The sequence below is a fragment of the Mobula hypostoma genome, chromosome 4 (genome assembly GCF_963921235.1).
Source record: "Mobula hypostoma chromosome 4, sMobHyp1.1, whole genome shotgun sequence".
Lineage (NCBI taxonomy): Eukaryota > Metazoa > Chordata > Chondrichthyes > Myliobatiformes > Myliobatidae > Mobula > Mobula hypostoma.
This window is the reverse complement of record NC_086100.1, coordinates 167809537-167837126: the sequence shown is the minus strand read 5'-3', so window position 1 is coordinate 167837126 and position 27590 is coordinate 167809537. Positions and strand designations below refer to the sequence as shown.

General features: G+C 46.0%; 2 protein-coding genes across 3 annotated transcripts in view; one reads left to right on the top strand and one right to left on the bottom strand.

Moving 5' to 3' along the window:
- grsf1 (G-rich RNA sequence binding factor 1) overlaps positions 1-1116 on the bottom strand; it is a 39173-nt gene extending 38057 nt beyond the window's left edge. The window contains exon 1 of the mRNA XM_063046931.1: positions 709-1116. Coding sequence (XP_062903001.1) covers positions 709-1101 — 393 coding nt within the window. The 5' untranslated portion in view covers positions 1102-1116. The remainder of the gene's footprint in view (positions 1-708) is intronic.
- A 2284-nt stretch (positions 1117-3400) lies between these two features.
- On the top strand, positions 3401-25773 carry LOC134345759 (MOB kinase activator 1B). Of its 2 annotated transcripts, XM_063046934.1 has the most exons (6): positions 3401-3540; positions 6709-6875; positions 8141-8234; positions 15276-15409; positions 17979-18142; positions 21093-25773. In XM_063046934.1, the coding sequence occupies exons 1-6, from the start codon at positions 3527-3529 to the stop codon at positions 21168-21170; spliced, it is 651 nt and encodes a 216-aa protein (XP_062903004.1). In that variant the 5' UTR covers positions 3401-3526; the 3' UTR covers positions 21171-25773. The 2 variants fall into 2 exon arrangements, with proteins under 2 accessions (XP_062903004.1, XP_062903005.1); XM_063046935.1 differs by lacking the exons at positions 17979-18142; positions 21093-25773 and adding an exon at positions 16021-16810.
- The last annotated feature ends 1817 nt before the right edge of the window (positions 25774-27590 follow it).

Here is a 27590-nt window from a genome sequence, read left to right as displayed (position 1 = left end):
TCTTGGGACCAACACTACTAGACTAAGGACAGCGTCTACCCCACTGTCATCATACTCCTGAACGGACCTCCTTTACGATAAAGAATTCGGTCTCTCCATCTATCTCGTCATGGCCGTTGCGCCTTATTGTTTGCTGTCACTGCACTTTCCCTGCAACTGTAACACTGTATTGTGCATTCTGTTATTGCATTTCCTTTGTACTACCACAATACTCTGATGGGATGAAATGATTTGTATGGATGGCATTAAACATAAGCGGCAGGGCCCGAGGCGCCCGGCCACCGAGTGACTGTACATGTCACAATATTAAATCTATTTACCAATGGCAATACCTTTGCCCCCTCGAGTGCTACTCGACCCGCTGAGTTCCTCCAGCAGATTGTTGCTCCAGATCCCAGTATCTGCAGTCTCCTGGGACTCCAACACCCTGGTAAACCTTTCTGCATCTTCTCCAGCTTCGCTCTAGGTCCGCTCCCATTCCGTCTCAGACCCTCCCAGTCCCCCTCGCCCCACCCCATGGTCCCAATCTCTGGGGTCGCCCCCGCCCCCAAACCCTTGGCCTTCGGTCCATCTCCAGGCCTGCGAGCTCCGTAAGGAGTGAACAACACCCGGGTGGGCACTAGGGCCGACTTAATGGGTGCGACCGTCCCGTTTGCCCTTCCTTTCGCCCTCCCGGCGGGTAAGCTCTTGTTCGCAGCCCCTCCTCACCTGCTGCGAGTATGGACGCTGCGGCCCGGCACTCGCTCTACTCCAGCCCGCGGCCCAACCTCGGGCCTGCGGCTCCCTCAGCGGTGGCAGAGGGAAGCAGGGCCTGAGGCGCCCGGCCACCGAGTGACCGTAAGCTCGCGACACGGCACGAAGGTTGAGAAAGGCGCCGAGTCTGCAGCTGACGGCCATGGAGACCGGGTCACACCTCGTAGCCGGATCTCTCGCCGCCAGCAGTCCTGCTCCTCCCTCACGTCGACCGGCCCGGCACTGCGGCAGCAGACCTCCAGCGACAGCGCTCCCTGTGCGGACCTCCGGCCACAGCGCCTCCTGCAGCACGGGAGAGGCGATGGAATTCTGGGCGTCCAACGACAACGCAGCGTCCCACACACGCATTGTCCCCTTGTGTATTGCTATAGGTTTATTAGAGTCACATCTACCGAATTAACCTGAAAAAAAACATTTGCATGTCATCCAGGCAAATCAAGCTGTACGTTGTTCACCGATGCATAACCACAGCTCCGCCTCAATTCCGAGTGCTGTGATAGGAGCCTCCATAAACAGCGCCACCTACTGTCAGTCGAGAGACGGCGGACCTGAACATACAATAGCGCTCGCTGTGGTCGTAGAGAGTGGGTGGACCTCCAAGCACAGCGCCGCCTGCAGTGGTGGAGGTAGAGATACGGCGGATCTCCAAGCATGGCACCTCCTTTCGTACTCCCCTGTTAGGGCGCCCACATTCAGATGAGGATGGACTGCGTCATCAGATAGCAAGGCTGGTGGTTGCATGTTCCGTTGTTCACGTACTCCTGCAGAATCTGAGCTTCCGGTAACAAAGCTTGGAGGCAGTCAATACATTTGCATCCGCTCCTGTGTCAGAGGGAGCCGGTGAATCCAGTCTCCCCAGAAATCTGCGCAATGCTAATACTGAATCCTACCGGATCGCTCTAAACTTCGGCTCATATTCTGTGACTTTACTGCACTCGCTCTGTAACTCTTCAAGCAACACACACAAAATGCTGGTGGAACGCAGCAGGCCAGACAGCATCCATAGGAAGCACAGTCGATGTTTCGGGCCGAGACCCTTCGTCTGAACCAGCGTTTTGTGTGTGTTGCTTGAATTTCCAGCATCTTCAGATTTCCTCGTGTTTGCTGTAACTCTCCATTCTGTTTTTTTCTTTTCCTTTATGGTACTTTAATGCACATTTGTAATGAATTGAACCGAGTGAACGATATGCAAGAGAAGTTTTCTGAGACAATAATAAATCCGTTTACCAATTTAACTCTGACTGCAGTGGTGAATCTGACAGATCATATGACAATTATTTTTCCAAGTGCCACCTTTATCCTCCCGGTCTCAAAATCTAAACCTGTTGGTGAAACATTTTGCATCATTTGTTCCCCCCCCCCGCCCCGCAAATTACCGTTATTTCAATTGGCGCAGCATCAGCGATTGCATTTCTAAAGTAACCACTTGTGCATGAAATAGTTTGAAATGCCAAGAGTTCATTGTTAACAGCTTTGTAAAAAAATAAATGCAACACAACATCGAACTCAGCGGGCCAGACAGCACCTTGCGAAGGGAGATAGTCCAAGTTTCGGGTCGAGACCCTGCTCGACCCCACTGCGTTCCTGCAGCAATCTGTTTTCATTTTCTCCAGCATCCAGCACCTTGCACCCTACTGTGCTTCCATCTGTGAATGCAAACTTTGTGGAGCGAATGGGAAACAATACCGAAAATTAAACTTTTTGACACAAGAAACTGCAGCCGCTGGAATCCGGAGAAATGTCAAGTGAAGTCCTCTGTCCATTTCCCTCCACCGATGCAGTTGGATTACGAACACGAAAGATTCTGGAGACGCTGGCGCACAATAAATCCTGGATTTATTTCCTGGCATAATTTACATATTACTATTTAACTATTTATGGTTTTATTACTATTTATTATTTATGATGCAACTGTAACGAAAACCAATTTCCCCCGGGATCAATAAAGTATGACTATGACTATGACAAAACGCTGGAGGAACTCGGCAGATCAGGCAGCATTTATGGAAATGAATAATGAGTGGACGTTTCGGGCCGAGACCCTTCATCGGGATTGAGTTCCTCCAACATTCTGTGCGTGTTGCACTGCAGTTTATTGTTGTTTGTGTCTTCAAAACCGTCAATCACGGCCTCTGCGCATTTCAAAATAGTCAACACCCAGTGGGTTGCTTTAGAAATGCTGAATGAATTAAAGGTTTGAACGCAGAACGAGAAAAAAACCAAAATACACTCAACAAGTGCTGGAGGAACTCAGTAGGCCAGGCAGCATCCGAGATGAGCGTTCTGATGAAGGGTCTCGGCCCGAAACGTCTTTTCCATAGACGCTGAGTTCCTCCAGCATTTGGTGTGTATTGCTCGGATTTTCAGCTTCTGCAGATTTTTTTTTCTCTCTCTCGTTTCAAAATGCACTCTGCAGATTGCAACGGGCAGGTCAACATCTGCGAAAGTGGCGGTGGAAAAGCTCGCAGAGGGCGCGGGTGGTTAGCGGACTTCTGGGGCCGTTGACGACTGTCTGCGGGAAGGTTCATCCGGCCGTATTGCGCGCCGTGATCCACATGTTGCGGGGCCGGCTTCCAACCAGAAAGCAAGTCATCTGACTCGGGCAGGGGTGGGGGGTGGAAGATCAGGCAGGAGCGGGGCGCAATCTCGCGAGTGTCGGGACTGTGATAGGAGAGCTGACCGCAGGGTGGAGAGGAACCCGCTGCGAAAGCGCCGGCCGCCGGGCTGCATTCCACCCATTACTGCCGGCTGCGAGGGAGTCCAGGCGGGGAGCATGAGCTTTTTATTGTGAGTACGGTGACTGGACTGCAGGTTCCGTCCTCACTGTCCGCTCCGATCCACCACATTTGTAGATGCCTGTTCCCAATGCAGCGGACCCAGCTGAAAAGCCCCGGTGTGTGTCCACCGGAGACTCCAGACTGGCTGCTAAGGGACAGGCAGACGGTGGAGGATTTAGGAACTATCTGAGCGAGATTGGCAGGCTGGGCTGCTTCAGACTGGAATGTGTCAGATTTCGAGTTAGAAATGCATCAGGTTGGAATGAGTTGGCGTCCAACAGTGTCAGATCTGAAATATGGCACACTGCCATGTATTGAGGCCGGCGTGCAAAATGTATCTGACTGGAATTTGGGTGGAAGGTATCAGATTGGGGGGTGTGGGATTGGGAAATACTGGATTGAATGTATCGTAATTGAATATTTAATTGATTAGGATGTATCCAGTTGGAATGAATTGAATTGGAAGATGTCAGTATGGAATGTTTGAGGTCAGATTGGAATGCATTAGATATAAATGTATCTAATCGATTGGAAGGTATCCTATTGGAATAAATTCAAATGAATTGAAATGTGTTGAGATTAGAATGTATCTGATTGGAAATCTATCCATTCATAATATATTGGTTCAGAATATCTTGGACTGGAACATATTCGATTAGAATCAGCATCAAAATCAGGTTGTCACTGACATGTCAAGAAATTTGTTTTGCGGCAGCGATAAAGGGCAACGCAAAATTTACTCTAAAATATATAGAAAATAAATAAGAGCAAAATGTGGGGTAGCGTCTGCTCAACAATTTGATGGCAAAGGGGAAGAAGCTGTTCCTATAACATTTGAGTGCGTGCCTTCAGCCTTCTGTACCTCCTCCCTGATGGTAGCAACGAGAGAGGGCATGTCCCTGATGATGAGGCGCCTTCATGCTGAATGTTGCCTTTCGAAGGTGTCCTTGATGGTGGGAAGGCTAATGCCCGTGATGGAGCTGGCTGCGTTTACAGCCCCCCGCCGCCGAACAGAACATGTCTTTTAGTAATGTATCTGATTGGAATGATTTGGATTGGAACGTATCAGTATAGAATGTGACACGGTACTAGAATGTATCAGGTTGGATTGTCAGGATGAAATTGGCGGATTGGAATAGAGTAGAATTATTGGATGGATTGTAGTGTGTTAGGTTGGAATCTGTGACATTATTTGACATCTTTGCATACAGTCACAGATAATTTTCACTTAATTTCTCATCTTGGAATATGCTGTAGAATTCAGTCAATAAATTGGAATTTGGGGAACAACTAGATGTAGAAACGTGGACTAGAGAACTCAGGAATGTCAGAAAGGCCCACAGTGTTCACTGATGTCCTTCAGGGAGGGAATCTGATCTCTGTGTGAGGTGAGACTCACCCCATGTGGGTGACCCTTAAGTAGCCCCCCCCCCGAAGTGTTCCCACTAGTTATAGATGCTTCCAGCACTTTCTCATGGACACTGGGGCTGGCCTCGTCAATGATCCCCATGTTCCCAAATATGAATAAGCAAATAAAAGGAATGCCTCATTCTATTTCTGTCAGTGTGATGCAGAGTGAGGTTTATTGCCTGCGAATGCCTGAATCAATCTCTGAGAACATCTAGAGTGAGGTTTACCTCTCATCTGCATCTAGTTGTTACAGAGGACTGCATTCCATTACATCCCCCCTGGTTTACAACTCCTAGCTTCTACAGTCTGACGTATAAGGAGAAAATTCTGGAAGCACTCAGCGGGTTTGTGGGTTTGTGACGTCAGTTGAAAGAGAAGCAGTGATAATATTTCAGGCTGGGGGCTCTTTTTTCAGAGCTGGGAAAGTGAGCAACAAAGGATTGGTATCTGGAGCAGTAAGCAAGATGTGGAGGAACTCCAAAGGTCAGGCAGTATCAGTGATGAGACCTCTTGTTCTGAAACGTTGACTGTGTATTTCCCTCCACAGATGCAGCCTGGCCCACTGAGTTCCTCCAGCATCTTGTGTGAAATGAGAAAACAAGTTCAAATATGCAAAGAGCTTGGAGGAGACTGAATTAGAATCAAGTTTATTATCACTGATTTATATGGTGTGGGAATTGTTGCTTTGCAATAATAGTACAATGCAAAGGTGCAAACATTACTATAAATTACCAAATAAATAATGCAATAAAAAAGAATTTGCGTTGTTCAGAAATTTGATGGCAGAGGGGGAAAAACTGTTCCTGAGTCCTTCAGGCTCCTGTGCAAGCTGACCTCGAGCCTGGTGGTGTGTGCTACCAGGCTTGTGTGTCTTCTGCCCAGCGGAAGGGGGGAGAGGAGGAATGACTGGAGTGGGCTTTTTGATTATACTGACATGGAGAGACACGTGCCAAAGGACTGCCAATGCTGTAGTCTGGAGTAATTCACAGAATGCTGGAGAAGCTCAGGGGATCAGCCAGCCTCTGTGCAGGTAAGCGGAGGGAAATGGACAGACGATCAATATTTCAGATGGAGACCCTTCATCCGGACTGATGTTGGCTGCTTTCTCAAAGCAGGCAGAAGTCAGAGTCAGAACCAAAATCAGAGTCAGGTTTATTGTCACTGACACATGTTATGAAATCTGTTAGTTTTGTAACATCAGTACAGTGCAAGGCACAAAAAATATCGTGAGTTGGTTAAATAAGTGAATGAATAATTAATTAATTAATTAATGCCAAAGAATAGTGAGGTAGATTTAATGGAGAGTTTAGAAATTAAATGGCAGAGTGGAAGAAGCTGTTCAGGCTTCCTTGGTGGTAGGAATGAGAAGAGGGCATGTCCCAGATCGAAAGGGTTCTTCGTGATGATGCTGCCTGTCTGAGCGCCATCTTTCGATGATGTCCTCGATGGTGGGAGGGTGTGCCGGCTAGACAGAGTCAGATTTCTGGCAGATTTCCCTCCCCTCTTGTCTCCAAATGCAGAGGGCCACACCCTCTGTCAGTGGCTGGAGTGGGTTTGGGGGTGGAAGTGACACAAGGGTGTATGGTGAGTAGGCGGCTGGAACACTGCCATGCTTTGAACAATGACTACCCCTCCCAGTGGAGGACAGTTAAAATTGGGGACGGGGGGGAATCTCTGAAAAGCACTAGACACAGGAATGATGTGAAGTGAGAAATTTTAATTGAGGCATTGTCAGTTCACTTTAGCATCTGTGGTTCTTGTTTTTCAGTGGGAATCGTTCATCCCGGACGTTCAAACCAAAGAAGAACATTCCAGAAGGGTCTCACCAGTATAAGTTGCTGAAGCATGCTGAGGCCACACTGGGCAGTGGCAATCTGCGACTGGCTGTTATGTTACCAGACGGTGAAGATCTGAATGAGTGGATTGCCGTCAACAGTGAGTGAAGCTGCCACACCTGAGCTCAGCAAGGTTTAGGAGAGGCCGGGTTGGGTGGCAAGGGGAGGGGTCCTCTAGCTGGAAGTGAGGGCCGAGGCAGCTTAGCTTTGGGTGGGTGCACGCTAGTGTCCAGCGGGAGAAGGGTGGGCGGAGGGGATGGGTGCTCAGTTTGGCCTCGGCTGGACGTGGCTGGTTGTCTCTGTACGGTCTCCTGTAGCATAATTATTTCTCAAGTGACATCATTAAAAGAAAAATCATAATTACGTTGCTGTTGATGGGAGCTGGTTGTGTGCCAAATGGTGGCTGAGTTAGCCAGCTCGTGGGGTAGTGGCATCAGCACCAGACTTGGAAACAGATGGTCCCGAGTTCAAATCCCGCTAGCTCCTTGCACGCTTTCCATCCGTGCTGGATTGAGCACTGAGCTAGCAAACAGGCCGAGTAGAAAGAACAGACAAATGCTATGGAAATGGCAGAAATGCCACCCGATGCGCCCAAGGTGCGAAAAGGAACAATGAATGGTGGCTGTGATTCCTAAATTGCAATTGGGCCTACACATTCATAAGTGTTGCATTGGGTGGAAAACATGTTAATGACATCCTCAGGTTGTAAAATGTGTTGCATTCATCCCTCTGTCTCTACTCCTCCTCATTTCCTTGCCACCTTCCTCCCGTCCACATTCAGAAGCCTGTAGTCTTAACAGCGTTCTCCTTCTCACTTTGCAAGCTTTTAAAATGAGATTTAACAGTTTCTTAGTATCTCCTGGAGTTTATTTTGAAACGTGAGCTATCTAAGTCACCAGCTGAGACACACCAAGATCCTAAAAGTAGGCATCAAAGAAGTGGGCAGTTGTTTGCTATCTCTTGATGGTCTTGCCTGAGGGAAGGGCTTTGGTGGACAACAAAATCTTTATAAAGGTGCAAGACAGGGTTTGCTGATTTATTCATGGTGGCCAGAGCAGATTATGTGATATCTTTCAAAGGAAACAGGATTAATACACAGAGAAGGAATACATACAGCATTCTGAGCATGAGACAAGTAGAGGGCTAACACAGGCTCAGAGGCTGAGGGCTCGCCACTCTGACATCTGGCTCTGATTATTGAATGTTTCAGAGGTCAGGCAGCATCCATGGAGAAAAAATAAAACTGGGTAGGTTTCAGGTCAAGGGCCCTTCATCAGTGCCTGCTTATAGAATGTGGAAGCTAGTTAAACTGACGAGTATTAACTGAGGTAATCTTTGTCTTTCATCCAACCAATGAAAACCCAGCGGTGGACTTCTTCAATCAGATCAACATGCTGTACGGCACGATAACAGACTTCTGCAGTGAGGAGAGCTGCCCAGTTATGTCGGCTGGTCCCAAGTACGTTACTGCTTTATCACTTTCTCTGGGGTTTAATTAGGCAGCTGTCTTCAGCAGTTAGTTCATATTTCAATGGTAAAAGTAAATTTATTATCAAAGTACATATTTGTCACCGTACACGACCCTATGATTCATTTTCCAGCGGGCATTCTCAGTAAATACAAGACACACAATATAATCAATGAAAGACCACTCCCCAACAGACAGACAATCAATGTACAAATACAAAAAGATGAAAAAAGAAATCGTAATAGTAAGTAAACAAATAGGCAATAAATATCGAGAACATGAGATGAAGATTCCTTGAAAGTGAGTCTATAGATTGTGGCAAACTCGAGGAAATTTGCAGATGCTGGAATTTCAAGCCACACACATCAAAGTTGCTGGTGAACACAGCAGGCCAGGCAGCATCTCTATGAAGAGGTACAGTCGACATTTCGGGCCGAGACCCTTCGAAGTCCTGACGAAGGGTCTCGGCCTGAAACGTTGACTGTACCTCTTCCCAGAGATGCTGCCTGGCCTGCTGCGTTCACCAGCAACTTTGATGTGTGTGGCTTGAATTTCCAGCACCTGCAGATTTCCTCGTGTTTGCGTTCCAAAGTCTGGTCAAACTTCCTTTATTTTGAGAGGAAGGAATTGGAATTGGAAGACCATAAGACATAAGAGCAAAATTAGAGGCCATTCTGTCCATCTGGTCTACTCTGCTATTCCATCATGGCTGATTTATTATCCCCCCCTCAACCCCATTCACCTTCCTTCTCCCCATAACCTCTGACACCCTGACTAATCAGGAAGCTATCAACCTTCTGTTTAAATATGCCCAATGACCTGATCTCCACAGCCGTCTGTAGCAATGAATTCCAAAGATTGACCACCCTGTGGCTAAAGAAATTCCTCCTCATCTCTGTACTAAATGGATGTCCCTCTATTCTGAAGCTACGCCCTCTTGTCTTGGACTCCCTCAAGGTACGAAACATCCTCTCCACATCCACTGTACCTAGTGGGCCTTCGAAGATTCGTTAAGTTTCATTGTGATCTCTCCCCTCCTCATTCTTCTAAACTCCAGTGAGTACAGGCCCAGAGCCATCAAACGCTCCTCATACATAACCTTTCCTTGCTGGAATCATTTGTATGAATCTACTCTGGACACTCTCCAATGTCAGCACATCTTTTCTTAGATAAGAGGCCCAAAACTCCAAGTATGGTCTAACCAATGCCTTATTACATCCTTGCTGTTATTTTCCAGTCCTCTCGAAATGAATGCTATCATTGCATTTGCCTTCCTTACCACTGACTCGTCCTGCATTAGCCTTTAGGAAATCCTGCACAAGGATTCCCAAGTCCCTTTGCACCTCAGCTTTTTGAATAATCCCCTTGTTTAGAAAATAAGAGGTCTGTAAACGATTCTTGTAACTGTGGGATAGAAGCTGTCCTGGAGTCTGGTGTTGCTTGTTTTCAAGCTTTTGTACCTTCTCCCCGATGGGAGGGAGTGGACATTTGCAGACACAACTCCTTCCAGAATGGCAGTGGACAATTGGGACAATGTTTAGCAATCAGACAATGTGGGTCCTAGGCTGGGAAAGTGTGGGCTGATTTACTGTTGTCAGGTGGGTCATTGGGGGGTGGGGGTGAGAATACCACCGAGAGCAGAGGCTTGCACTCTCTGAGCTGTTGGGGTTGGGCAGTAGGAGGGTCTGGAGGGGGCCAGGGGCTTTGGATGAGCTGAATGAAGATGGTAGAGCGAGAGTCCAGAATCAGTTATATGACTTGAAATTTGATGTTTTCCGGCAGCAGTAAAGTGCAAGGTTAGATTACAAATATAAAAAAAGGAGTGGTCCTGGAGAGTGTTGGACTGCCTGAGCCGGAAGGCAGTGATGAGCCCAGCCTGTGACTATTTGTTTTCACTGGCTGAGGTTCTAAATCCCAGACTGTCCCTTTCCCGATCACCGGCTTGAGGCAAACTCAATCTGATCCTCTCCTCATCCATCCACCCCACCCTTACCCCAGTTACCCCACCAAAACTTTGGGACACCATCCTTTCCCTCTGATCTCCTCAATTCCCTAAATCCACCCCAGCTGCCTCCCCCTCCACTCTCACAGGCACTCGCCCCGATCCCCCTCCACTGGCATTGTGACTGTCCGTCGCCCTCATGCCCTGACCCCCTACGGGGGCTCCCTGTGCATCTCATTGCAGGTTGCTTCAGGCACTGTGAGATCAGATTTCAACCGATGAACCTGTGCACAGTTCAGGCACCCTCAGCTCATCCAGTAAAAAGAAAGCTTCCATACCAAAGCAGGCGATGCTATTTCTGGAGCTCAATGCCACTATCCATCCGCCGACAGGACTGTGTTGGTGGGGTTGGGGGCGGGGGGGGATGAGGTTTATCTCTCGGTAGGTTGAGCCTCAATGCATGTGGTAGAGGGAACTTGTTCGAGTCTCAGCTTTCACATCCCGAAAAGTATTGAGTCATTTGGAGAAGCCGACGGACGATCTTGCAGGGAGGCTGTGGGAGGCAATCCCACACTAAAGACCGACAGCAGAAATCCAAGCTGATGGTACGTGGAGGAAGAGGGTGGTGTTTTGTCGTAGGAGGTGGGGTGGGGTGGTTCCTGCAGCTCAGTGAGGTTTCTTTATCTCCTTCCCAGTTCTAATGAAGGGTCGAGGCACAAGAGACTGCAGATGTCGGAATCGGGAGCAACACACAAAGCATGGAACAACTCAGTGGGTCAGGCAGCGTCTACGGAGGGAAATGGGCAGTCGACCTTTCAGCTGAGACCTGAACTGTTGGCTCTATTCCTCTTTTCACAGAAGCAGACTGACCCTCTGAGCGTCTCCAGTTAATTTTTGTTCCTGTGGTGGAAAAGCAGAAGTGTGTCCTCTGCTCTTCAGGCGACTGCAAGCAGCTGTCAGCACATTTGCAGTCTGTTAGCAGGCAGCTTTGTGATCAGAAGTGTCACGAGAGTGCCCAGAGTTACTTCAGACTTTGCTAATAATCCAGCTGACTTCCTCAGTCCCTGGATCTCAGCTGACTACATGGACCCAAGTCTCATGGTCACCAGCAGGGCCAAAGATTTGCACATACGTTCCGTTCAAAGTCAAATTTCGAGTGCTGTCAGCAGACTTGATGCAGGGTCTCAACTTGAAATGTCAACTATCCTTTTGCCACAGACGCTGCCCAACCCAGAGTTTGTCCAGTTGTTTATTTGTTGCTTCAGCAAACTATTCCCTGTTTCATGGAAGATGGGTCTGAGGAGCTGAGCTTTCAGTCATTTTGTGCCAGAATTATCTGATTCAGTTGTCACGATTAATAGAGCTTGAAGCAGGTTCAGCCCTGGGTCCTGAGTTCCACCTCCCCATCCAGCACCACAGTGAGGCAGGTGTTATGATGTCGTGCAGCTGGAGGGATTCCTTATCCAGGGTCTGTTTCTCACCTGAAGCAGCAGTCCAGATGCTGTCCGAACTGCTGAGTTCCTCCAGCAGTTTGCTTTACAGCCCAGATCCCAGCCTCTGCGGTCACCATCACCGAGTCCTATAGCACAGAAACAGAACCTTCAGCCCAAATGGTTCATGCCGAAAGATTCCCAGCAGAGCGAGGTGCATTTTCCCGCATTTGACCCACATCCTTCTCACCCTTTCCTATCCATGTACCTGTCCAGTTATCCTTTAAACGTTAACGTTCCTGCCTCAACTCTTTCTGTAGTAGCTCTTTCCATATACTGACTTCTCAGTTCATAATTTCCATGTGCAGACCCCCTGTGTCTCTCAGGAAACAGCACTCTGCACCTGCCCTCTTACTACTGTGGAACTTGCTGTGGAGAGCACCAACTAATTCCCATGTTTGCCTCAAATACAGCAGTGGCCACACAGCAGCAGTAGTCTGCAGCCTGTAAAGTACCGCTACGGACATCAAAGGTGCTCTGGAAATCCAAGTCTTTGGGTTAGCTTTCTCAGTTTGGATGTCTGAGCCAGGAACTTCCAAAGTGAATGGGATAGACCAGGGTGCATGTTTTTCCTGAGGCTGATTGAGGGATGGCTCTTGCATTGGGACACTAGGGAGAATGGAGACAGGCTAACCCCTATTGACGTCAATGGATCTGGGGTTGAGAGGGTGAACAACTTTAAGTTTCTCGGCATACACATTACCGAGGATCTCACGTGGTCTGTACATACCGGCTGTGTGGTGATAAAAGCACAACAGCGCCTCTTTCACCTCAGACGGTTGAAGAAGTTTGGTATGGGTCCCAAATCCTAAGGACTTTCTACAGGGGCACATTTGAGATATCCTGACTGGCTGCATCACTGCCTGATGTGGGAACTGTACTTCCCCCAATCGTAGGACTCTGCAGAGAGTGGTGCGGACAGCCCAGCGCATCTGTAGATGTGAACCTCTTACTATTCAGGACACTTACAGAGACAGGTGTGTAAAAAGGACCCGAAGGATCATTGGGGACCCAAGTCACCCCAACCACAAACTGTTCCAGCTGCCACCATCTGAAAAACGGTACCGCAGCATAAAAGCTGGGACCAACAGGCTCCGGGACAGCTTCTCCCACCAGGCCATCAGACTGATTAATTTATGCCCAAAGAATTCGGATCTCTGGGCACACAGCTGGCAGCCAGCTTGCTGCTTTCGATCTTCTGTCTCCCACGACACACCAAATTCCTGCACACCAGTCCGCCACCTCCAGAGCCACGAAATCCTGGATCTCTGAAGGCAAGCGAATCTCCTAGGCCACATCTGTAGCATATCGAATAACGGCCAGTCCTGAAACCCGGAGAGCGGGTCCCATTCCTGCAAAGAACCAAAGTCAGCGTGTAACTCCAGGTCAGGGTCTTCAAAAGAACCCCGAAAGGGAAAAATAGAGATATTAAAGATGGAAGTAGAGTTGTTTCTGAAGATGCAAACAAAGGAGTCGCTGTTAGGCGCTATTGTCTCTCCTAGCTCACTACACACATTTACAATAGCTGAATAACTTACTGTCTTCGGGATGTGGCAGGAAACCTGAGCACGCAGAGGAAATCCACACAGTCAGAGGAAGAGCGTGCGAACTCCACACCAACAGCTCTGGAGGTCAGGACTGAACCTGGGCCTCTTTAGTTCTGAGGTAGCAGCTCCACCAGATGCATCACTATGCCACCCTTGGTGTGAGCAGGGGCCTTTGCCTTTGGTTCTGTTGAAAATCCTCTCAGATCTGAAGGCTGAAGATGAAAACCCACTCCGGACACTTAAGCGCAATGATCCGTCATTCCCAGTCCCGCTGTTTTCATAGTTTAATGGAAGAAGTAAAGGCCAGAATGTGGCTCACTGCAAATTGGCAGCACCGTGGGGAAGTCCAGTCAAGGATATCACCAGGTGAATAGATGCCCCAAAACAAAGTGTGTTAGTAACCCATGAGCTTCCACACCCAAAGGGTCAGCAGCCAAGGAGCTCCAGAAATAAACGCATAAATTGTTGGAAATGCTCAGCAGGCCAGGCAGCATCTGAGGAGAGAGGAGCAGCGTCAGTGTTTCGGGTCAGTCTCCACTGAACAGATAAAAAGCCATTGACGGATCCTGATGCTTTTGCCTTCAAGAGGTTCTTCAGAAATCAAGAATGAGGCATAAAACTTGATGCTTACCCGTTTTATTAAGTGCTGCAAGCAGTCATGGTCGTCTTCTACTCAGACAAGAGATATTAAAATTTCAGTGATAACAATTAACCTGTAAAATGTCAGATTCAAGTAGCGTGACACCTGCTACAAAAAACTAAGAAGCTTCTAGAAGAATGCAGAATCAACTGTACCATAATTGCTGGAAAATTCACTGGACAATTACATGCATATAGATAATTGTATAAAAATAGAAGTGAGCATAGGAAAGTTAAACTACAAGGAAATTAAAAGAAAAATAAGAATTCTACACCCTAATCCAACATCATCATTCCTCTCTCTATTGATGATCCTTGAGCAGATGCATGTTTCTAGCACCTGCTGTTTTATTTCATATTTCCAGCATCTGCAGCAACTTCTCTTTGTAAGCACACGTGATGTGTAAACCTGTGGTTGATCAATAATTGCACAAGGAACAAAGTAATTGACTGTCCTCCTGAGGGTGCACTCAGATACTTATTCATTTTAAAAATAGATATTATAAATATGACCCATCAGTACTGGTATACATCTCTTCCAATGCTGATATGTATTTGGCTGTTGATGTGAGCTGGGAGATATTTTATGCTTGCATTTGGCTGTGGTTAAATTGGTAATATTCTCTGACTTTGAAGGTTGAGTCATGTCCCACTCTGAGCAACTGAGCACAATAATCTGGAGAGAACCCTGCAGTCCTTCATTCCACTATCTGATTTTCCTCAATAGTCCCCAAGACCCTACCATCCATGGTCTATGTCCTTGCCTCATTACAATTCCCAAAATGCATCATCTCATATCTATCTGGATTAAACTCTTTCTGCCATCTCTCAGCCCATTTCAGCAAACGTAAAACCTACAGAATCACTCTGTAGTCTAAGAATGTCCTTGCACATCCCTACCAATCTTGGTGTCATTTATTTGTGTTCCAGCCATTTTCATCTGGTGATAACACTTTGCTCTATAGAAAGCTGACCTGTGCTATCCCACACCACTCTCCATGGGAGCACTGTCAGTGTTCAACCCTCAGCAGATGTTGGCCAAGCTGGTTTCATTCCAATGGAAACATGAGGATGGGAACTTTAACAATGTAGCAGGCTAGGGCAGCCTGATTCAGAGATGTTCCTATTTGCAGGTGAGATTAGACCTGGGGGCCATTAATGTCAAACAGACCCAGTAAGGAATTTAGAAGAAAGCTCATTATCTAGAACACAGGAGAAATGGAATCCTCTCCCACAGGGAGTGAATGGCATGAACAACAAGGATCAAGGAGAAGCCGTGTAAACACACAAGGAATAGGGACTTACACTAGTGAATTGAGGCCTAACTGGCGCTTAAATGTTAACTGGATTCTTGCTGTGCTTTCCATTCTTTATATAATTGTAGTTTCTCCTGTTAACCCTGAATGATCTATAGGTATGAGTATCACTGGGCTGATGGAACCAATGTTAAGAAGCCAATTAAATGTTCAGCCCCAAAGTACATCGATTACCTGATGACCTGGGTTCAAGAGCAGCTGGATGATGAGACCCTTTTCCCGTCAAAAATAGGTAAATATTTGACCATGCCAAATATTGTTGCAATGAATTAAAGTCATAGAGTGATATACAGCACAGTTTCCATGCCAACCGAAGTGCCCACCTAAGCTAGTCTGATTTGCCTGCCTTTGGCCCATCTCCCTCTGAACCTTTCTTCTCCATATACTTATCCAACTGTCATTTAAATGTTGCTAATCTAGAGTGCACACATCAGCCACTTTCTCTGGCAACTCATTTTCTACTAACCACCCTCCATGTGAAAAACCTGCCCCTCAGATCTCTTTTAAATCTTTCTCCTCTTGCTCTAAAGCTGTACGCTCTAGTTTAGACAACACACTCAAATTTGCTGGTGAACGCAGCAGGCCAGGCAGCATCTCTAGGAAGAGGTATAGTCGACGTTTCGGGCCGAGACCTTTCGTCGACTGTACCTTTTCCTAAAGATGCTGCCTGGCCTGCTGCGTTCACCAGCAAATTTGATGTGTGTTGCTTGAATTTCCAGCATCAGCAGAATTCCTCGTGTTTACCCTCTAGTTTAGATTCCATTTCCCTAGAGAAAACGTTGTGTGCATTTACAGAATCTATGCCTCTCATGATTTTATGTATCTCTTTAATTTGTTTTCCAGGACTTCAAAGATCATGGGGATAAAGTTAAAATCTGGCATTTTTTTCCAGATTCATGTTGAAAGGTCACATGACATTTATTCTCAAGCTGACCAAGTTATATTGGTGGTAATGTGAGAGCCAGAGAGGCCTTTCTGGCCCTGTAGGTGACCCTATCAGTGAATCTATCTGAACTTTGTGCTGTGCCCGTGATTCCTGTTGTTCCTTCTCCTGAGATCGGGATGTCACTGATTAGGCCAGAATTTATTGCACACCCCTATTTGGTTTTGGACTGACAGGCTTGTTGCATCATATCAGCGAGTGTGTAAGAGTAACTACGTGGTTTGGGTTTGGGTCGGCTCAGACAAGGAAAAATCAGCAGATTTCTTCTACTGAAGGACATTGTGGACCAGACGGGTTTTACACCAATTCTGTAGTTCTTGAGCAAATACCATTTGATAACTGAGATTAAACTGCAGTTGCCACAGTGTGATTTGTACTCCAGCTCTCTGGTTTGTTGCTCAAGCCTCTGGACTTCTAGTCTGGAAAGCTAATTACTAAGATTTTCCATTGATCTGTGAACATCTAGCTTGAATATACTCAGTGCTTAAGTGACCACAGCACTCTGGGTGAGGGAATTCAAAGGGATTGCACTATCTTCATAAAATACTTCTCATCTTGGCCTTATCCTCAGGCATTGCGCTACTCTGTCAAATCTTCACAGAACCATCATTAACCTCGCCTGTTCTAACCTCCAGGCCTATTACTCAAGTCCTTTTTATGGGCCAGCCCTGCCATACCAGGAATCCAGTGTTCCAGAGATCCATAAATCCAGTATTACAGGAGCCCAGAGAGCAGTATTCCAAGAACTTTGTTCCAAGATCCTAGGAGTCTGCTGTTCCAGTATTCCATGTAATACATGTAAAAAGTTTCTGAGGGCAGAAGCATTCATCCCCCAGACAAAACTGTAAAGCTTTGGCAACTTGATGATTGCCAATTCCAATGATGCTTGATTCTCTTCTCTTGATGCCTAGTAGCTCGCATTGGGGATACATCTCATCACCCGTATCCAACCAGTTCCTCTGAGGTGCATGGTACCTGATTCTCTGTCCGAGAACTTAGTTAGCAAACATCCCTGGAGATCTAAACAATAGTGCAAGCATGGTGAGATGAAGCAGCAATGTCTCTCCTTAGTTCTGATGGTCAGAATCTAGCAGCAGAAGAGATCAATCAGCCTCTCCCATTTATCATCTTCTCCCTCCTCATTCCAAGGCAGGCGTTTTGGGCGATGATGATTGAGGAATGATTTGGTGGCTCCTTAGTGTACCAGATTGTTGTGCCAGTCAGGGGGTGTTCAGTGTGGCCCACCTGGCCTTCAGATGGAAGGCTGTAGCTTTGACTCCCTCCTGAGCATAAAATCTGAAGGAGAACCATACTGTGGGCTGAGATGTCCTGCAGAGAAGAGAGTTATCTGAGGCACCTCCAGTCTGTAAATAATCCCAAGGCAACATTCAATAAACAAAGGGTGCCTGGCTAATGTTTATACACCAAAATCATCACACTGTGAGCTTGTAAACGTCACATCATTGTACATGGGAGCTTGCTGTGTAGAAATCGAATGTTACAACACCATGTGACAACACTGACTACAAACTAGGATTTGATCAGTATTAAGTTATTGTGGGGAATCACAGGGAACGTGAAGATCTTGTGGGAGTGCATGTATTTTTTAATATCACAATTGAATTAAAAGTCTTTCCTCTCTCTCTCTCTCTCTCTCTGTTCCTCTCCTGCTTCCTACTCCCTCTCCCTGATACTCTATTTCTATCTACCTACCTATCAATTTATCTATCTCTTTCATTGTGTCCCTCACTATTTCTCTCTGACCTGCTTGCATCCTCTTTCTGGACAATGTTTCTCTTTCAATCTCTGACTCCCTCTCCCTCCCCCTCTCTTCGCCCCTGCCTCTCTCTCTCTCTAGGTGTTCCTTTTCCCAGGAATTTCATATCTGTGGCAAAAGCCATCCTGAAGCGCCTGTTCCGGGTCTATGCCCACATTTACCATCAACACTTTGAGTCTGTCATCCAGCTCCAGGAGGAAGCTCACCTCAATACTTCCTTCAAACACTTCATCTTCTTCGTTCAGGTAGGCCCTGCAGCTCTCTCCCAGGTTCATCACATCGATCACTGCCCAGTCGTTACTGGGTCTCCTTGCCGCTCCGTCAGCCCTGTCTGAGCTGTGGGTTCTGAATCGGGACCCTCACAGTCCTTCCCCCACACTCCACTCGCTCTCCTCATACCCCTCATCCCCTACACCTCCAACACCACACCTCACACCACCTTCCCCACACTCCATATCACTCTCCTCAAACCCCCTATCCATAACTCCCACACGCCTCTCACACAACCTCCCCCCCACATCCCAACCCCTTTTCCACACTTCACACACCACACCGCCGGCTTTGCATGTTACACTGTCACCCACTGTGCTCACATCCCATACCTCTCAGATCCCAGCCCTCACACCTCACATCCTTTCCCCCACTTCCCCCCACACCTACACCTACACTCCACACCCCACACCTCCCACATACACACTCCACAACCATTTGCCACACCAATACCCTACACCTCTCACACTTCCCACATCGCACATAGAAATATATCCCAACACAGGTCCACAGGTTAAAGCCCTGAAATGGAGCAGGGCCAACTTTGAGGGCATTAGGATCTAGCGGGGGTTGATGGGTGACTCTTTTTTAAAGGCAAAGGAATAGTTGGCAAGTGGGAGGCTTTTAAATAGGTACCATCCAGAGACCAGGGCTGCATGTTCCTATTGGGGTGAAGGGTAGGCATACAAGCTTCTTGGAAACCTGGCTGATAAGAGGTATACAGGCTCTGTTAAGGAAAAAGAAGGAAGCGTGCATTGAGTTTAGGCAGCTGGGTATGAGTGAATCCCTCGAATATAACAAGTTTAAGAGGTAAGTCAGGAGGGCAAAAAGGAGATGGATTTGGCAGGCAGATTTAAAGATAACCCCAAGAGGATCTGCAGTTATACTAACAGTAAAAGAGTGACTAGGGAGAGATTGGGTCCTCTTAAAGACCATCAAGACCTCTAATCTGTGGAGATGGCTGAGATTTTTAATGGCTATTTCTCCTCAATGTTTACTAAAAAGAATATCATAGATACTGAAGTAATGAAGGTAGTAAATACTGAGATCTTAGATCATTTACATCTTGCAAGAAAGGATGTATTTGCAGCCCTGAAGCACATTAAGGTGGGCAGATCCGTGGCGCCTGACCAAGTCCATCCCCGGACCTTGTGGGAAAGCAGGGAAGAAATTGCAGAGGCCCTTCACGTCATCATTAGCCACTGACAAAATTCCCGAAGACTGGAGGATGGCTAATGTTGTCCCATTGTTCAAGAAGGGTAGCAAAGACAGACCAGGGAACTACAGGCTAGTGCAACTGATTTAATTTGTAGAGAAGTTCTGGAGGGAATTCTGAGAGACAAGATCTACCATCACTTGGATAGTCAAGGCCTGGTCAAGAGTAGTCAGCATGGCTTTGTGTGTGGGAGGTTGTGTATGATAAATCTTTTGGAGTTTTTCAAAGAGGTAACTAAGAGGATAGATGAAGGTAGGCCAGTGGATGTTATCTTTTGGACTTTAGTATGGCCTTTGACAGGGTCCCACATGGCAGGCTGATTGGAAAGATTAAGTTGCATGGGATTCAGAGGGTAGCTACAAGGTTGATTCAAAATTGGTTTGATGATTGAAAGCAGAGTGAGATGGTTGAAGGTCAAATCTCCAACTGGAGGCCTGTGACTGGTGAAGTGTCCCAGAGTCAGAGTTGTTATCCATTGTTTATATAAATGATTTGAATATGAATGTACATGACATAATAAGCAAGCTTGCTGATGGAATTTGATAGTGAAGCAGTAATTGCAAAGAGAACTTGATCACTTAGGGAGATGGGCTGAGGCAAAGTAAAACAGATTTCAACTTAGATATTGTCAGTGTAAGGTGACACACTTGGGACATTCAAACCAGGATAGGACTGATACAGTGAGTGCTGTGGAACAGAGGGACCTGGAATACAAGTGCACAGTTCACTGAAAGTGGCAGAGTGGTAACAAAAGCATTTAGCATGCTGGCCTTTGTCAGTCAAGGCATTGAGTTTAGGATTAGGGACATATAGCAGTTACATATAAATCGTTGGTGAGGCCTCATGGAGAGTATTGTGTATAGTTCCTTTTATAGGAAAGACATCGTCAAGTTGCAGAGGGTGTACAAGAGACTTATAAGGATGCTGTCTGCACTAGAGAGTCTGACTTGTAGGTAGAAGTTGCCCACACTGGATGTTTATTCCCTGAAGCATAGGAAAATTAGGGTAAGCACATAAAGATTTATAAAATCATGAGGGTATGGATAAGGTGGACAGTCATAGTCTTTCCCTTGGGGTTGGGGGTGGAGTGGTCTAAAAGTGAGTCCCTGGAATGAGTTGTCAGGGGGAATGGCTGAGGCAGGTACAATAACTGGGGTGGGAGGGGTCCTTGATTGTATTGACTGTGGGAAGTATAAACAGAGTCAATGGAAGAGAGGAGGCTGGTTTCAGTAATGCAATTTCTTCTGTTCTCGGGCAGAGCAATTGCCATACCAATCTCTGATGCATCTGTACAGGATGCTTTCTGTGGAGTGTTAGTAAAAAATGGTGAGGGTCATTGGGGACATACCACATTTCCTCAGCCTTCTGAGGAAGTAGAGGTGTTTTGACATGAGAAAATCCAGAACTGTGTCCGATAGAGATTGCTGATAAATCTGAGTAGGTTTAGGATAGCCAGAGAGCGGGGAGAAAGTGTAACTGTCCACCACAGGTTGAGGGGAAGAGACGTGGAGAAACAGACGGACCAGGGGAATGGAGCAGGGGGTGTAGCTGGAGACGGAAGGAGACACATGGAGGAGGAACACCAGCTCATAGCAGCTAGATCAAATGTCCGGTTTCCACATACTCTAGACGTGCTGAATATTGGCCCATGTCGTCCGTCCTGACTGTCTCCACCAAATCACTAAACCAGCATCTCTCCCACCATGCAGGAATTTAATCTCATCGATCGACGGGAGCTGGCTCCATTGCAGGAACTGATCGAGAAACTGACCACCAAGGACAGATAGAAGCTTGGCGGACGAGGACACATCTGCCCCTCTTTGTCATTAGCACCTTGCACACCGCTGGTCGGAGTCCTGCAGAGTGCACCCTGGGCAGGCAACGACAGAGACAGGACAACTATGCACGCTACCAGATTTGATTTAAGCCTTTGTTATTTGTCGCATAACAAAGGACACAAATCCTTCATTACTTTCTGCGATGTAATCCATTGGATCTGTTAGAGGGTGAATTGTTTTACCCATGTGCTGCATTGGTTTATAATCTGTATGTTTAACTTGCTCTTGACAACCTTTCGTTCATGTACCCTGGGCTGGAGTCTAACTGTGAAAGGAAACTTAACTGGCTCATGCTCCTCTTAAAAATAGGCTGTAGGAGACAGATGTGCACAACACAGATTGGCCTTGGTTTGTGCTTTATGCATTGCTAACAGTTCCCACTGTTCCAACTCAAGGTCATCACCGCTTGGTGATCAGCACTGCCCCTTCCTATGGATCCGGGTGGAATCAAGATAAAGGGGCTGTCTGGCTCCAATATGTAAATTTGCACATCACACAAAGAAGTTGTTTCGCAGACCTTCATAGTTAGACTTCAGCTGGAGCACTGCGCCCATCTCTGAGGGTCACACTTTAAAACAGGGCCCAGCCACTGGGAAGAGGTGTGTGGGAGAGACTTCAGCTTTGTAGAGAGATCAGGGAAGCTAGAGGGCAGTGCTTGGGCAACCTTTTGTGACATCCACTACTCGACACGGGGTGTATTTAAGGCAGAGATTGATAAAGGAGGTAAAGGGAGAAAGTGGGAGAATGAGGTGAGAGAAAGAAATTGTCCATGATTGAACTGTGGAGCAGGCCGCAGGAGCTGAATAACCAAGTCCTGATTCTATATCTTGTGGTATTGGTGTTGATTCCTATATCTTGTGGTATTAGTATAAACAAGATCTGAGGTTTGTTAGGGATCTGTATTTCTTGTATCTGAACTGCCATGTAGCTCAGTAGTACATGCAATAGTTAAGCCTCCACAAATACCATTCACACCATAAGGTGTCAGACAATGACCGTCTCCTAACAGAGAATCCAATGACCTATCCTGGCATTCAATGGTATTACAATGAGTGAATTGCCACTGGAAACTTAATTAGACCCACCGCATGAATAGCATAATAGAGTCACACAATATGGAAACTGACCTTTCAGCCTAAGTCGTCAATGTCCACTTAAGATTGTCCCATTTGGCCCACGTTGCTGTAAATATTTCCTATCCATGTACTTACCCAAATATCTTTTAAAAGTTGTTATTGTAAACTGTCAGGTTACTTTCTGTGCAGTGTGTCCCACGTACTGAGGAAGTACTGTAAGAAGAAATTGTCCCTCACCTTCCTTTTCCCCTCTCACCTTAAGCCTATGCCCAGCCTTGGATAAAAGACAGTGCAATTACCGTGTCTATGCCTCTCATGATTTTGAACCCTCCTAGACTTCAGTGTTTAAATGAATAAAGTCGTAGCCTGCCCAACCTCTCCCAATAAGTCAGGCCCTCAAGTCCTGGCAATATTTACACAAGTCCCTTGGGTATTGTATAGAACACCTGCCTGCACGAGGGCATCTCCAACAACACAGTATAGGAAAAAAGCAGCCTGCTTCATTATTATCCAATCCACTGCCCAGGGAGTTTACTCTCCTCACACTCGCACCCAGAAGCAACAGTGTAAAGAACAAAATGTTACTCACACAGGCTACTCTGAGATCTCCCAACCCATTACCTTGATCATTCCGAATGGCGAGATCAGCGGGAACACCACCACTTGTAGGTTCCTCTTCAAGTCACACATCAACCTGCCTTGAAAGTATCTTGCTGCCCATTCACTTTCACAGGATCTAAACTCTAACTCCCTCCCTAGCACTGTGGAAGCACCTTCACCAGGTAAGAAGGTGGCTCACTCCCACCTCCTCAGGGCCGCGAGGGATGGGCAATAGATACTGGCCCTGTCAGTGATACCCGCAGTTCAGAATTAAGTAACAAAAAGGCAAAACGTGATTCTCCCTGCATTTGAAAAAAATGACAAAATATGCAACTGGTGAACTCACTGAGTACTGTTATATGTGCGAATAATTCAAAACAAATGAAAGCTTTGCACAACTCTAGTTTTGCTGCATCTGGCATATTGCACTCAATTCTGGTTGTCCCCTTATGGAGATCTTGGAGAGGGTGCAGAAGAGTTTTACTGCAATGCTGTCTAGATTAGAGGACATGTTCCATAAGGAGAGGCTGGACAAATGTGGGTTGCTTTCTGTGGAGGGTGAGGGGAGACCTGATAGAAATTTACAAGATTATGAAGGGCGTAGGTAGATTGGACATTTGGAATTGAAATGTGTAATACAAGAGGGCATACAATTACTGTAACGGGTAAGTTCAAAGGAGATGTGCAGGGCAAGTTTTCTACATGGTTAGAGGTGGGTGGCTGGAAGGCTCATAGTTGAGGCAAATACATTTTGACGGGCACTTAAGAAGATCTCAGATGGAGGACAATGGACATGGTGGAGGCAGATGAGATTGGTTTAGTTAGGCATTTAATAACCAGTTAATTAGCCCAGCACAACATGGTGAGCTGAGGGGACGGTTTTTTGCAGTACTGTTCTGTGATCTATGCACTATCTCTTCTGACCTCAGAACTGCCAAAAGCACTTTATAGCCAATGTAATACTTATGGAAATGTGGGCGGTGTGATAACGCAGGAAACAGCTGCCTATTAATACACAGTGAGATCCCACAAATAGTAATGTGGTAAACAACCAAATGACCTGCTGTGAGCGATGCTGGTTCTAGAATAAACTGGTCCCAGGATGCTAGAGGGTATTCATCTGTTGCTTAATATGAGAGGGACAATGAGGCCTCAGTTTAATGTTTGATCCAAATAACAATTCCTCCTTGACAATGCAGCACTCCCTTTATTCATTTTCACTTCCTCTATACCCTCTCTCTCTCTCTGTCTGCCTCCAACTATCATTCATTTCTCTCGTCTCCCAACTCCAGCTCTGCTCCCCTCCCTTATCTGGCACATCCTGCCTGTCATCTTGCATCTGTCAGTTCACCAATCACCTCAGAATCCTTTCTCATTCTCCTCTTTATACTGGCCACCTTGCCCCTCCACTCTCAGTACTGACACGCGGTTTCTGTGCAAAACGTGGACAATTCTTTCTCCACAGATGCTGCATGACCCACTAAGTTCCTCCAGGGGTTTGTTATTGCGTCAGCACTGCAGACTCAGACTGCTTTTTGGATGTTGGGCATCATTTGTTCAACTTTACATGCTTAATTAATCATCTTAAATTTCTTGCATAATTAACAGCACCTAACTGAAATGTTGAAGTCACTTCCACTCAGGAAAATAAATCTCATTTGCTGCTGTAAGATTTTGATTTGATGTGGTCAATGTTGTTCAGCAGATACTAAAGTTACAATCCACAAGGCAGATGCGAGGATGTTTACTTCAAAAGAAACTTAGATGGTTAAATGTACGAGCAGCCAGAAGCCCACAGATTTCTGTTGTAGTGTTTCAGTTCCAACAAAACAGGAAGGTGAACAAACATAAAATTTCCTTTAAATGCCTTCCCATTTCCAAAGAGTTTCATTTTAAAACATTTTTGGCACAATCTTAAACTACAAAAGGGATTATCCTGTATACGGGATTTTTTTTCTGAATTGAATTATTGAATTTTAGATTTTTTTTCAAGAAAATTATATAATTATCATGTTAAGATGAAAAGGACTTTCAAGAGTCAGAAACACTGCAGATGTTGGAAGTGTGCAGTTAATTTGAAAATGTTGGAAACACTCAACAGGCCAGGCAGTGCCTGTATGGAGTCAGAGCCAGAATTAATGTTTTAGCTTGATGCTCCTTCCTCAGAACCAGCGATTTTCAATTGGCCCCATAAAGTGGAAATTTGGACTACTTTTACCTGAGAATAAATAAATTGGTCTGTGGATCACAAGGGACTGCAGAGGGTTGTAGATTCAGTCAGACCCATCATGGGCACAACCCTCCCTACCACTGAAGTTAACTTCAAGATGCAAATCTTTCACGAAGCTGGCATCCATCACGAAAGGACATCCAGTCACATCCAGGACATTCCCTTTTCTTGTTACTATCGTTGGGGAGGAGGAACAGGAGAAGTCCACTCAGTGACTCAGCTTCTTCCCCTCCACCATCAAATTTCTGAATGAACACTATTTCGTTATTCCTTTATTTCCTGTATATTTATTTTTTTATAACATACAGTATTACTTATCACTACTCTGCCACAAAACAACACACTTTACATTATATGACAGTAATATTCTGATTCTGCAAGATCAATATTATCATCAGTTTTTATTTCCATCTATGCTTTGTCAAATCGTATGGGATATGAAACTTAGATGTTGTTAGAATCTATGGCCAGCCTGTTTCGCAAATGACAGGAAATGATCCAAGGCCAGAGTGTGACATTCCCTCACTTTTAAGCAGCTGCCATTCTCTCTGCCACGTGGCCGGAGTCTAATGAGGTGAAGAACTCGCTCAGGCAGTGAGGTTCGCAACTAGACTTTGAAGGATCACAAGACTGTGTCATGTGTCTGCACTTGTAATAACGTGCCTCTGGCCATCAAATTAATAAAATTTGTAAACTGGTAAATTGAGTTACAGTAAAAAAAAACTTATTGCATACCGCCGGTACAGATTATTTCATTACAACAGTGCATTGAAGTAGTACAAGCTAAGACCAACAATAAGCTGCAAGGCCAAAACAAAGTTCAGAGATTAGCACGGGTGACTAAAGGTCAGAGAGGTGACCTCATGACTGTGGCTAAGCATAGCTTCAATGCCATATTTAAATTTAGTGTCATTGGCTGAATCAAAAGTGGTGACAAATCAGCATACAGGAGGGAGATTGAAAATCTGCATAAGTGGTGCCATGACAGCCACCTCCTACTCAACGTCAGCAAGACCAAGGAGCTGATTAATGACTTCATGAGGAGAAACCGGAGGTCGACGAGCAAGTCCTCATTGGGGAATCAGAGGTGGAGAGGGTCAGCAACTTTAAATTTCTCAGTGTTATTATTTCAGAGGACCTGTCCTGGGCCCAGAGCTTAAGTGTAATTACGAAGAAAGCACAGCAGCATCTCTTCTTCCTTAGCAGTTTGTGAAGATTCAGCATGACATCTAAAACTTTGACACACTTTTATAGATGTGTACTGAAGAGTGTATTGACTGCCTGGTATGAAAACACCAATACACTTGAATGAAAAATCTTTCTGAAAGTGATGGATACGGTCCTGTCCATCCCATGTAAAGTCCTTCTCACCATTAAGCACACCTACATGGAGTATTGTCACAGGAAAGCAGCATCCACCATCAGGAGCCCTCACCGCCCAGGACACGCTCTCTTCTCACTGCTGCCATCAGGAAAAAAGGTACAGGAGCTTCAAGACTCACACCACAAGGTTCAGGAATAGTCATTTAACTTTAACTATCAGTTTCTTGAACCAGAGAGGATAACTTCACTTGTCCCATCACCAAACTATTCCCACAAACTACGGACTTACTTTCAGGAACTCTTCATCTCATGTTCTCGGTATTTACTGCTTACGTATTTATTATTATTATTTCTTTTTCCTATACATGATCCATATCTCACCATTCTCAGCATAATAATATAAAAGCTTCTGAGATGCCACTATTATGTCTGTTTCTATCACCGCCCCGAGCAGCATGTTCCAGATATCCACCACTCTTCATATGAAAAAACTTGCACTCCTCTCCTTTCAACTTCCCCCTCTCATCTTAAGTCCATGTCTGTAGTACTTGACATTTCTACCTTAGGGAAGAGATTTCGACTGTCCTTCTATGTGCCCCATAATCTGAACTTCTATTGGGTCTCCCCTCAGCCGCTGATACTCCAGAGAAAACAACCCACGTCTGTCCACCTGTCATATAACCGACAATGGCTACATATCATTAGGAGTTCGGGAAGATTTAGTAAGTCTCCAAAAGCACTCGAAAATTTCTACAGATGTACTGTGGAGAGCTTTCTAACTGGCTGCAACCCCGTCTGGTATGGGGGAGAGGGGCTACTGCACAGGATCGAGATAAGCTTAGTCAGCTCCATCATGAGCACTGGCTTCTGTACTATACAGGACATCTTCAAGCAGCGATGCCTCAGAAAAGGGGGCAGCCACAATTCAAGACCCCCATCACCCAGGACATGCCCTGCTCTCATTGCTACCATCAGGAAGGAGGTACAGAAGCCAGAAGGCACACTCAATGATTCAGGAACAGCTTCTTCCCCTCTGCCATTTGCTTTCTGAATGGACATTGAAACCCATGAACACTATCACACTACTTATTTAATTTCTATTTTTGCACTACTTACTTAATTTAACTATTTAATATACTC

What these genes read in the sequence shown, in the direction of transcription:
- LOC134345759 (XM_063046934.1), top strand. An exon ending in TGAGTGGATTGCCGTCAACA is followed by an intron (nt 6,876 to 8,140) that starts GTGAGTGAAGCT and finishes ATGAAAACCCAG; the next exon opens with CGGTGGACTTCTTCAATCAG. An exon ending in GTTATGTCGGCTGGTCCCAA is followed by an intron (nt 8,235 to 15,275) that starts GTACGTTACTGC and finishes AATGATCTATAG; the next exon opens with GTATGAGTATCACTGGGCTG.